Raw genomic sequence first — 13,020 nt, 5'->3', positions numbered from 1 at the left:
AAGTATCAACCTAAAATTTATGTTGTCATACCAGTGGTTTTAGTACCCTAAAACACACATTACTGGGTCCCAGGATTAGAGGTGCTGACTCATCAGGTCTGTGCTAGGGCCTGAGAATTTGTTCCTCGAATAGGTTCTTAGGGGCTGCTGAGCTGCTGGGCTGGAGGCCATCTTGGAACATCACTGGAATAGAACAAAGGTCTACATAGCTAGCAAAATGAGTTTGCTTTTTGTGTTGTTCACTTTGTCCTATATAGAGGGGACTTCTACAGTCACTTGTGAGGCCTCGAAATCTAGACAACCACCCCACACACGCAAGCTTTTGGCAAACCAGAAGATATTTAAGAATGTATGAATGCTGGGGCACCTGGGTGGCTCAGTGCATTAAGCCTCTGCCTTCAGCTCAGGTCATAATCCCAGGGTCCTGGGATGGAGCCCCGCATCGGGCTCTCTGCTCAGCAGGGAGCCTGCTTCCCCTCTCTCTCTGCCTGCCTCTCTGCCTACTTGTGATCTCTGTCTGTCAAATAAATAAATAAAATCTTAAAAAAAAAAAAGAATGTATGAATGACTAATAAGACCAATCCTTTGCCACTGTAGAGGGGAAATAATGTTTCAAAAGAGCTCATTCAACTGATGTATCAGTTGTAGCATATCCATAATTTTAAAGATATTCTTATTTAATCAGTTAATCCTTTTGTATAAAATAGTATTAAAGTTGAACAAAGATCATGTGGCCCTCTATACTATGGATTACCCAATCACGATAACATATTACATAAGATCCTGCCCTGTATGGAGATGTTCCCACTTGTGAATGAATAACATACTTAGTCTCTCTAGGAATTAGACCCAAACATAAGATTTGAAGGATCTGCTACGAGTGACTGGCTTAATGTAACTCTAATATCAGTAGTATTTATGGTCGTATTTTCTACCTCGTGCATGAGGCACCTGCCACACAACCCCCATTAACTGTAATTGAAGTTGTACAGCTGATTTCCCTCCTGAACAATAATTCTATAAATCTCCCTCTAAGTGGCAATATATCTTACCTTTAGCATGCTTTTCATTTTAAAAAGAATGTTTAAGATCCAGAGATAAATTTTAAGCAAGAAGAAAGCTGTCTTATTTGTCTTGAATTTGAAAGTGTTCAACAATGCAGAATAAATGTAAAACTAGGCTGAAAGTTTAACATGATTTGAGACACTGATTTAACTAGAGCATACATATAAAGATTCATCTGCTTAAGTGTCTGTTAAAAAAATTCTTGTATGAAGTCGAATTACGTTGACATAGATGTTAGTATATATAACAAGTTATTTGCATTTTAACAGTGAAAGATTTTCCCATGGTACAAATGGCTGTGTCCACATTTGTAAATTATTACTTTGTTCATTACTGCTATCAGGTTTAATCTAATCCAGCAGATGTTGAGGCATCAACATCTTATTAATTTTCAAATACAGAAAACGTGCTAGAAGATTTATTTCTAAAGTCTCATAGGGAAAACTGTTAATATTTTCAGTGCTTATTTAAATGCCTTCTACATATTACCTGATTTTTAAACCTCTAAATAAAACTTAAGTGACTTGCCCAAAGTCTCACCCATAAGTATTTAGGCAAGGGTAACATTAAGAGTAGTCTGAGAGGGGCGCCTAGGTGGCTCAGTCGTTAAGTGTCTGCCTTAGGCTCAGGTCACCATCCCAGGGTCCTGGAATGGAGCCCTGCATCAGGATCTCTGGTTGGCGGGAAGTCTGCTTCTCCCTTCCCCACTCCCCCTACTTGTGTTCCTGCTCTCGCTGGCTCTGTCAAATAAATAAAATCTTAAAAAATAATAAATAAATAAGACTAGTCTGAGCCCAGAGTCTATGCTTTCGTGACTACTCCACACTGCACCTAAAAATGAACAATAATTCTAAAATTGGGCAGAATTTATTTTTTATTTGTTGAGTGCATGTGGATTTCATGGCACTAATAATTGGCTACATTATTTCAAGTGATAACATGTTCTTGTCTTCAGTGAGGGTAATTTGTGGGTAGGAGTTTTCTCTGGTGATCATGTAAGTCAAAAGCTCCTGATACATCAGATATATTGCCATGTTGACATTCAGTGAGATCATGTGATTACATCTCTAAAATGAAATATAAATGATAAGATGAAAATTCTAGTGTAGGAGTTCCAGGTCCAGATTTATGCCAGGCTGTTGAGTAAGTTCTAGTTTTTAACCTTCCTACAAGTGGTTAGTTGCAAACTGGTTCTAAGCAAGGTATCCAGGTTGGTTTTATGCAGAAAATTATTTCTTGTCCCTGGACCTGTGCCCCAGACTGAAAACCAGGGTTGAAAATTGGAAGCCAATAGGTGAAATTGGCCTTCTGACTCCCTTTTTGTGTTTTGTTTGAAGTCTGTATAGGGTTTTAAAGAATTAGAATTAGATTTAGCCAAGGTCAACAGTGGGTCAGCACTACATAACTTACCTGACTCTCTCACACAGTCATATTTTATGCCTCAGCTCTAAAGCTATCCGATCCTAGTATTTCTCCTTAAAAATGAGTTTTCTTTCTAATGCTCACATCCACCCTAGGAATACTATGCAAGTAGGCCACAAATTTTTTAAAAAAGTCACAGTTTGGTAAAAGAAGAAATGAAGTTAAAAGCCTGATGATTTTTTTTACTCCCTAATCATTGCAAAGCCATAAAATCATTATAGAGCAATGCTTTCTGGAGATGTAGAGTGACCAGTTTTACATACTTACCTGACAAGAATCTATTCCTCCTTCTTCATAACCTGCACAGACCATGTTTTCTGTAATGTTATATTCTGGCATCTGTTGTTGGCATTTCTCATTTGATAGAAGAGGGACATTGGCTTCTTGCAATATGTTTGCAGTAGGGCCTGTTCAAAATGGAAATACGGCCCGCCAGTCAGAAGGGATCAACATGCATCCCTGAATGAGCCGCCATCGGTCTTATTTATTTCAACAGTTCACTCTCATTATCGAGTACTGTGTGTATAGATGGTGAAACTAAATGCTAAACCTTAGTATTTTTAAAGCACCTAATAAAGCCCATCTGTGAATTTTGCCAAATGGATAACAGTAAAGCACTCCTTTTGTTTCCAAGGGCTAACAGGAATGGGGGATTGGACTAGACAGGCTTTAGGAATTTGCAGTAATTTTAAATGGTTACGGTTTTGCTCATGGGGGGAAAGATAGCCCACCATCACGTAGAGTTTCATTTATGGAAATTATCAATGACTCTGAAATCCAGGAGGCTTTTCATTTGACACCTGAAGAGGTGCGCCCTGATAATGGCATTCAGCAACTTTGTGAGGCTCTGTGAATGAGCAGGTGCACACGGAACAGAAGACAAAGCTCAGCTGAACTGTGCCCTGGTCTAAGGGTAATCAGCTTGTCATCCACACCCAGGTGAAGAGAAAGGAGGCATTCTGTAACAGAGTGTACTCCCACGCTTTTCACAAAATGACTCATCTATTGCAAGCATGACTCTCTCTTTACTGAAATACTAATTCCAAGGGGGATGTGAAGCCCGCAGGTGTCTAGTGCTTCAGAAAAGGCACCTGAGAAGCACTTTTTAATAATTAGCAATTCTATGTGATTCCACAAGAGAGGCAGAAAGTTGATGATAACTTAGTGCATATGACAGCCAGTGTTATTGCAAAAATATAGTGACTTCATTTCCACCCAAGTTTAATCCACACACTAAACAGGAAAAAGTGTGTGTGTGTGTGTGCGTGTGTGTGTGTGTGTGCGTGTGTGTGTGTGTGTACATGGACATGTGTGTATGTATATAAGGTGCAAAGCAATATATGTAAGATTCAGTGCTGTGTTGGTCAATGTTTAACATAGGTTTTCAAGGAAAAAAATCCCCAATACATATCATTTGCATGATGTAAACACTCAAGGTACCAGCATGACAGTGAACAGGAGTTGGGAGATGTGCACAAGTGGCAACTTCCGGCTGGTGCCTCCAGCCGTTAATCACTGGATGACTTTGAAAGTTTGACATTGGACTTTAAGACGTGAAGATGGAGGAGGGAATTCAGCATCTCACTGTTACTCATTCTATGAAGACCAATGATGGGCTGGTAGACTCTAGTTTTTATTATAAGCTATTATAAAATCAAAGCCCATTTTACTGCTCGTCAAGGAATAAAAAAAGATTGGATGGGTATATGATACAACTCTTTGGTAAAGAAAAATTTGAGCAGTGTTCTTATATTTAATATTTATTTGTCCACAATTGCCATAAGGATAATTGAGACTACACACACTAAAAATACATAAAAATATCAATAAAGTTCTTTTAAGTTTCCTAATTGCCTTAATTTAACGGACTAATATCACTTTGCTTCTTCCTAGTAAACGATGTGTTCATGGTTTTCCTAGTTAATTACGATAATATACTCATAACAGTGGGGGCTGGGGGAATCTGGGTTTTACACAGTTAAGTAGCTGGAAATCATAAGACAAAGTTCATAAAATTCGTTAAAATTTCCATCACCCAGGAAGTATGTAAACATGATATGACCATTTATTCCTAAATGAAATTGATCTCAGATACTGATTTTCCTTGGCTCCATGCCACTCTTAGAGACCCTTCTTAAGTCAATTAAATGCATATCTTTAGTACCAATAAGTAATGTGAGCCAAGTTTACTGAGCTCCAAAAGAAATACCCATTTCCTATGGAATAAAGAGCCTTAAATTTTGTTAGGGGATAATTTGTTTTTGAAGAGTCTACATTGTGGCCATAAATGTCTTTTAGTTGAAGTCAGATAGAGAAAATATCTATCTAGGAATCATTTTTACTCTTTAGATTTCAAATTTAATAAATGATGGCATCTTTCAAGCAGAGGAAATAAAAGAAGATACTGCCTTTGACTTCAATACATTTAATGGACAGCAGACATGAGGTATTTCAGTGACATAATGCAATTGCCATGGAGAAACCCTGTTGAAATCATCAGGCAAAGACTTACCTTAGAACATCACCCTTTCTTTTACAAGGGAGAAGGGTATTATTCTTGCTGGTTTTTTAAAAAAATATTGATTGATTGATTTTTAAGAATATTTTAAATATTTATGTATTTTAACTTAATATTTTAAAATATTTTAGTATTTTTAACTTATTTTTAATATTTACTTTTTTTTTTAATTTTATTATGTTCAATTAGTAAGAAGGGTGTTTTAATTGTAAGTGCTTTGCTTCTGGTAGCTGACCTTTCCACAAAATTCTGTGGCTTTTCATCTTATGTAATAGGGATTTTTAAAATATCTTGGCCATGATCTATTGCGACTCTAGAGGCTGGGTTCTCCCACCAGACTATATAGTGCCTTTCCTTTTTGCTTAATTTTTAATGGGTAGTCAAAATTCTGCCCTAGATGGAATAACTTCTATCAGGAATTCTGAAGCCAATGTGCCTTTTAGTTACATTAAGAGAGAACAGAGTACTAGAATTTTGTAAAAAAAATTACATTTGGTTAGTTTTAATATGCATCTTTTATGTGTTTGGAAAACATCCTGTTAAATAATGCTAACCAGTGAGTTTATAGTCTTTACTGTAAGATTTGTGCCACATCTGAGTAGGCTGACTCAGCATGGTGAAGTTAAAGGGGATTCCCTTCTCATTTTTTAGGGAATGGGAGTGTAAGGACTTCATGTGATAAATAAAGATAGTTTTGTTGATTTGAAAAATGTAACAGGTAATAATTTGGCTTTTGATCAGACTTTATCCAGGTGCTTTACAAAAATAAATTTTGTAATGTTTGTAATATTCACTTAAACAGACATATCTTTTCTCTTTATCATAGTAATTTTCATAATACCAAAATTAGGTGCTAAATTTGGGGGATGCTTGAACTCTCCTCCTATAAGGAATATAGCATATGAATTTAAGTCAGACAGTGCTTTTAAGAGCTATTGCAAAAGATGTTGAAAATATTCACAGGATAGTGCAATAGTATCCTTCTTATTAGTAGGCATTTTCCTTTTATTGAGTCTAATGATTTACCTTGATGTATAATCCTCCCCCAGCCAGCAATGGAACAAATTCTTCCTGGAGGAAAAACTTGATTTTCTTCTGGTAAACAAATAGGTTGTATATAATCTGGAAAAACAAAACACAAACAGACAAACACGCATTTCTAACAAGTTTTAAAAATCAATATTGTCAACATTTTATCTAAAACACTTGTATTTTTGTTTTATGCTGCTTGAACATTTTTTAGACATCAGTCTCAGAGGAAAGAAGCATCTCAGGGTGGTACTTTTTGACAATGGACTAGGTATCCCCGGTGGTCTTTTGGGATCCTTTTCTACATTGTCTCCTAATTACACTTTAAGAATGTAAACAATGTCTTAGTTCTAGAGTTGATCATTTTTATTTGATTTTAAGTAATCATGCTATTTACTGTGTCAGCTGTGTGAAAATCTTGGGAAGGCTGTTCCTCAGGGCCAATTAAAAGACACTCGGACAAATGTTCTGAAGCTTTTCTGATTTTCCTCAATTATCTCCACATTAAAAAAGCTTTTAGGTGATTGTTTTACAGTGCACTTATGGAAGCATCAGCATTTGTCACTGACTTTTAAAGCCTTTCTCCAACAATTTACAAGCTGCCTGCCATTTATTAAGCGCCCACTACACTTAAGACCCAGGGCAGACACAAAAATGAGTAAGATATGGTGCTTACCCTCAAGGACAGGGCTACTTAATTAATCCAGTAATAGTCTGCCTTTGATAAGTGCTCTAAGACATGTGTACACCAAATTCCATGAGAACCCAGAAATGGCAGCATTTTATCCTCACCAGGGGTTGGAAAAGTCTTCAGAGTAAAGGATGGAGTTGGGCAGAGCCCTTCAGGATAAAGGTCACCCCATCAGGTGATTTCTTGCACATCATCTAGGTATTTGGAGGAAGTCTTCCAGCTGCCATTCTATTAATATTATTGAATCACCTTTAAAAACTTCTTTCTAGGGACGCCTGGTTGGCTCAGTTGGTTAAGCAGCTGCCTTCGGCTCAGGTCATGATCCCAGCATCCTGGGATCGAGTCCCACATCGGGCTCCTTGCTCGGCAGGGAGCCTGCTTCTCCCTCTGCTTCTGCCTGCCTCTCTGTCTGCCTGTGCTTGCTCGTTCTATCTCCCTCTGTCTCTGACAAATAAATAAAATCTTTAAAAAAACAAAAACAAAAACAAAAAACCTTCTTTCTAGAGTATATGCTCTTCTCTCAGTTTGTCCTATTCTGCCCTTTGTGGTAGATGGACCTGCCTTTCTTCCACATGAGAAATACAGAAGGCATGCATTGGAACATGACCTATTTTCTCTATGCTGCTCCTTTGAGTTCACTATTTACAGGGGGCTCAGAATATTTTATTCTGCTCCAACTTTCTAGAATGTTGTATTCAAACACTTGATGAAGATAATTGAATATGTTTTGCTCCATTCCCCAATTCCACTTAAATTATAATGATTTCTATAACAAATTATCCAACCTTTATGGATTATTAATTCATTGGTACTGATAATATTTCAAATCTAATTTTGAATTGATTTCACCAGATAAGATGACTAAAACTGATGTCTTTTACCTGTGTAATTCACTTTAAAGTCAAGGTGCATCATGGCGATGTCACTGTCCTTTGTCCGTTTATTGTAATGAGGGTTTATGATGATTTGATCTATAAACCGAGTTACTATTTGAGGAGAAGTCAGATTTGATGTCATATGCAGGCCTAGGACTGCTTCCCACTTGGATGGCTCTAAATTTCTCCTGAAGATAAAGAAAAAGACGTGTAAGAAACCCTCCGTCCACCATTGTTACTTTCTAAAGGTGCTGCTCATAGTAGATATTTCAGAACTATATGTGCCCATCCTAAAATATTCTTGAATTTCTCTGAATGATTCTTCTTTAAAAACATTTCCTTTATTTTTTTATTCTTCTGGTTAGATCACAGAAAGAATCTTAACTAGTGCTCATTTCTATTACTTCCCTTAGATCATCTCTTGATCTCTAGTTCTAGATTGAGGTTCAAAACTTCAGTTTCATATTAGAATCACCTGGAGTTCTTGTAAATAACACTGTAACCAGCTTCCCCTTCTCTATCTCTGATTTAATGAATCTGGAATGGAGAGAGGGGACTTCAAAAACATAGATTTTTTAAATTTTTAAATTAAATCTCCATTTTTAAATTAAATCTCCATTTTTAAATTAAATCTCCAAGTTTATCCTACTGTACGGCCTAGTTAGAGAACCACTGCCTGAAATCCCATTCCACTGTGGAGATTGTATCTTGGTCCAGGGTTTCTGCAGAAAGCCCCAGCCAGCAGTAAGGAGGTTCAGGAGCTCTCCTGTTCAGGGGGTTATTGAATTCACACAAAGTTAAGACAAGCAATAAAATCTATTATGATATTTACAATCTAACATACCAACTCGAGTAATTTTCATATCCAATGAACTTGAATAATTTTCCACACATAATGTTGGTCCTTGATAAAGAATTGGTAAAGGATAACATTTGTGTTCTAGGAAGATTAAATGACAATTTGAAAGTATGCAGGCATTTCCAGCTGTGCTTTTGGACTGAAACAACATCACACCAAGAAACTACTAGTGGACAGCTGGAATTAAGCCAATTAAGCCATATCACAATGCAGTCAAAATTCAATAACTGCTATTTTAAAAGAGCTAGTGATCTAATTCTTAATCATTATAAATGCCTCATTTAATGGGGTCTTTAAACTTGTTAGAATCCAAGTCACCTACAAATACACAAACGGCATGAAGTTATTTCAAGTCCATTTGTTTATCTTTTTACCTATCCATTACTTTGTTGAAATTAAACAAAGGATCGTGTTTGATCAAGTCGCCGGCATCAATAAAGCCAGGGAATGCCTAAGCATCCAGGAGACATCCACCAAAAACCACACTGCATTAAAATCAGAGGAAACTTATTGACATGCTTTATAGAAGAGAGTAAGACCCATTTATGGAGAACCTATTTTGTTGCAAGGGCAGTACTTTGCATCAACTCTTCATTTTTGCCACCATGCTATGGATTTTATATTGAGAACAACCAGAGACTTGAACTAGGACCATTTGACTTCAGAGACTATACTCGCACCAGCATAGTGCGGTGCCTCCAGTGGCTCTGGGCAGTGTTCTGTGGGCAGGGTTGAGAGCATGAAGTGAGGGTTGGGAGGAGAGACATGCTAGGCCGCTGGATTATCTGGGCTCTGGAAGGGGAGAATGTCCCTGCTCCTAGTGGTTGGTGGGCCAGGAGGGCATTATGTTGCTGTGAAGGTTCTGTTTGCTTGTCAAGAGACCTTTTCACTTCCCCCTTTCCAGGTCAGAGGAATCAGTACTTCAGCCAAACTGGACTCACTGATAATTTCAGACATTCTGACTGTATCCTCTCCCACTGTACCCTGGGACTCCCCTGCCCGCATTGGCTTCCTCAAAGTGAGGGAATGTAATGAAATCTCTTTCCTAGTGTCCTATATCTGAATTTCTTTCCATATCACACATTTACGTATGTTTCGTAAAGCTCAGCTGGTCATGGTTTTCACTTGATTAGTAAGAATACCTGTTATGGCTGACAGGTAATAGGAAGTTACTCTTTTTTTAAGAATTGTATTTTTTCTTAAACGTTTAATATATAGTAACTCAATATTTGCAAAAAATGAATTCTACAAGTGTTACACCATGTTTCTTATTGCATTTAATTATGTTTATACACACTATATTTTTTATTATAATTATATTATATGTAACCAAGGCATTATATTAGTATTCATATTATAAATAATAGTAATTATATTAATGGTATAAAATTTGCTCAAAAGGAATATGAGCCCATTATAGAGGTTCTCTTTTGAAGTTAATAGAGTGCATTTCTTTAAAAAAATGATAGGATTGTCTTCTTAAGTACTTTCTACATATTTTATTTTTAGGAAAACATACATTAAAAATTCAGAGAGATATATGCAGCTATTTTTTGGAGATTTAACTCAATGACAAAATAATGAAGTTCAGGGGCACCTTGGTGGCTCAGTCAGTTGAGTGTCTAACTCTTGGTTTTGGCCCAGGTCTTGACCTCAGGGTCCTGGGAGGGAGCCGCATTAGAACTCTGTGCTCAGCAGGGAGTCTGCTTGAGATTCTTTCTCTCTCCTCCATTCTCTCTGCCCCTCCCTCTGCTCACGCACTATCTAAATCAGTAAATAAAATCTTCAAAAAAATTGCAGTTAAGAAAAAATAATGCAGTTTAGTAGCTAATCTCCCAAATTCTTTTGTAAGTACTGTACACCTTGTGAGAACAATAAATATTAGGTACTGATATGAGAGAGCTTACAGGCAGCACAAAGTTTAGTAATCACCATTTTGTCTTGTTATTTCAAGGTTTGGAGTAGAAAACCAATCCATGAACCATGGACTGTGAAAATTAAGCATACATGCTTCAAGCTACTGGTCTAATTAAATACAAGTTATAGCAGTATTAATCTGACACATTCTTAATGAGTTCCAAAGTTGTTATAGTGCTACATGGAGAAATAGCCTCTTCTCATTTTTTTTTTTCTTCTGCATCTATCTGTAAGTCGTACATTAAGAAGGAGATACTCCTCCAACATATGTCAATTGCATTTCTCTCTCAGGTTCTGCTCCACATAACTTTTCTTGTCTATGTGCTTAGCTTCTCCACCACAAGCTCACATTAGCACAAGCACCACTAGAAAAACTACATCCTATTGCAATCTTAGTGCCTTCTCTCAGAAGAAAGACTTGAGAACCCCTGGCCAGTTGTACTCAATGTCATGAATCACCTGAAAAATTTGCTAAAAATCTGGATTCCTAATTTCCATCTCCAGAGATTCTAATTTGGAATGTTCGAGTGGGACACAAGAATCTGCATTTTGTAATTACTATTGGGATATTGAGTAATACAGAATCCTCCCTGGCTTTTCCATTCACTCAAAGCCAAGTGGAAGAAGAAAGCCTTCAGAAAAATCAGTGCAGCTGAGGAGGGGATAATTTTTAAAAATATATTTGTCTCAAAGCATCTACACTCTAGTAAAACAAGGAAAAACTATAGAGATGGGAACAGGAGATAGGCCCACTGGGTAGGTGAGCCCCAGTCTGACACAGGCTAAAGAAGCAGAAGTAGGGTACCTTGAGGTAGGGGAGGTTGGCCGAATTTCTGCTGCATTTCACCTGTTCAAACAAAATGTTTTTCCTAGTACTAGAATAAAGAAAAGTCATAAGTTGGGAGGCAACAGAAAGACATGTATTCCTGAATTCTGTAACCTCAGAGACTAGCACAATTCTTGGTGTACAAGAGGTGCACCAAATGGGAGGAACTAGTGCTAGGCCACTCTAGGTTGCTATGTGCTGTCGTGTAAAGAAATTCTCTACTCAGAGTATGAGGATGTCTATTATTAAATAGGATTTTCATTGTGGTAAAAAATAAATTTGATAAAGAAGATATGGTCCATATATACAATGGAGTATTATGCTCCATCAGAAAGCATGAATACCCAGCTTTTGTATCAACATGGACGGGACTGGAAGAAATGATGCTGAGTGAAGTAAGTCAAGCAGAGAGAGTCAATTATCATATGTTTCATTTATTTGTGAGACAAAAGGAATAACACGGAGGTCATTGGGAGATGGAGAGGAGTAGTGAGATGGTGGAAATCGGAGAGGGAGACAAACCATGAGAGACTGTGGACTCTGAGAAACAAACTGAGGGTTGAGGGGAGGGGGCTGGGGGAATGGGGGAGCCTAGTGGTGGTCGGTATTAAGGAGAGCACGTATTGCATGGAGCACTGGGTGTGGTGTATAAACAATGAATTTTGGAACACTGAAAAGAAATAAAATAAAATAAAATAAAATGGGAATAAAGTAAATATAGTAAGATATTTGTGATAAAGTGGCACACTGTGCTGAAAGGAAGAAAAATCAGTGGGAACCCATAATTCTACATTAAAAAATTTTTCTGTTCTACCATTAACAAAGATGGTACCTTAGCCAAGTCTGCCCACTACCAACTCCAATGTTTGCCCCAAACACATTTCAGGTCTTTATTATTATTCTCCACTGATTAGAATAAGGATTCCTCTGAGGACAACCAATTCCATTTTTAAAGGCATATAAAAATTAGGATGCCTCTGAAATATGGTGGTGTTAGAGAATAAGAAATTTTTCAAGACTAGAGCCCAAATGTCCATTGACTGATGAATGGATAGAGATGTGATGCACACACACACACACACAATGGAATATAACTCAGCCATTAAAGAAAGAGAATGAATTCTTACCAGTTTCAATGACATGGATGGATCTAGAAGGGATAATGCTGAGTGAAGTAAGTAAGTCAGAGAAAGACAAATACCATATGACTTCACTCATTTGTGGAATTTTAGAAACAAAAAAGATGAATATGGGTGGGGGAAGGAGAGAGGCAAACCAGGAAACAGACTCAACTAGAGAGAACAAACTGAAAATTCCTGGAGAGAAGGTGGGCAGGAGGGATGAATTAATGGGTAATGAGGATTAAGGAGAGCACTTGTGATAAGCACGGGGTGTTTGTTGTATGTAAGTGATGAATCACTAAATCCTATACCTGAAACTAAGTTACACTCAATGTTAATTAACTAGAATTTAGATAAAAACTTGAAAGAAAAAGGAAAGTTTTCCAGAATATTAGAGGCAATTTTAAAAGAACAAAGGAGATAGATTAAACGGGATTATAGTGGCCAGTTTTAACAATATAATATCATATGGTAATCATAATAATTATCCTAGTTAATAAAATAAATTGCTAATGAAGGGTCATGAACCCACAGTGAAACTCAAAGGAGAAAAATAAAGTGTATAAAAGGCAGATGTATTGTAAAAGAAAAAGGATGAATAGTGAGGATATGTTTAATTATTGTTCTTTTTTATGAATAAGGTCAAGAGTGTCACACATAAGGGTACTTTTAGTTCAACTACTAAGTAGAAACCTGT

The 13,020-nt window shown here is 37.0% G+C and overlaps 1 protein-coding gene across 1 annotated transcript in view; it reads right to left on the bottom strand.

The window, feature by feature from the left end:
- TMPRSS15 (transmembrane serine protease 15) overlaps positions 1–13,020 on the bottom strand; it is a 120,217-nt gene that overhangs the window by 2,075 nt on the left and 105,122 nt on the right. The window contains exons 22-24 of the mRNA XM_032877983.1: positions 7,607–7,788; positions 6,032–6,127; positions 2,755–2,894 (exon numbers count right to left, since the gene is read on the bottom strand). Coding sequence (XP_032733874.1) covers positions 2,755–2,894; positions 6,032–6,127; positions 7,607–7,788 — 418 coding nt within the window. The remainder of the gene's footprint in view (positions 1–2,754; positions 2,895–6,031; positions 6,128–7,606; positions 7,789–13,020) is intronic.

The sequence above is a fragment of the Lontra canadensis genome, unplaced genomic scaffold (assembly GCF_010015895.1).
Source record: "Lontra canadensis isolate GAN:19392208 unplaced genomic scaffold, GSC_riverotter_1.0 scaffold62, whole genome shotgun sequence".
NCBI classification, from domain to species: domain Eukaryota; kingdom Metazoa; phylum Chordata; class Mammalia; order Carnivora; family Mustelidae; genus Lontra; species Lontra canadensis.
This window is presented reverse-complemented; position numbering and strand designations above follow the sequence as displayed.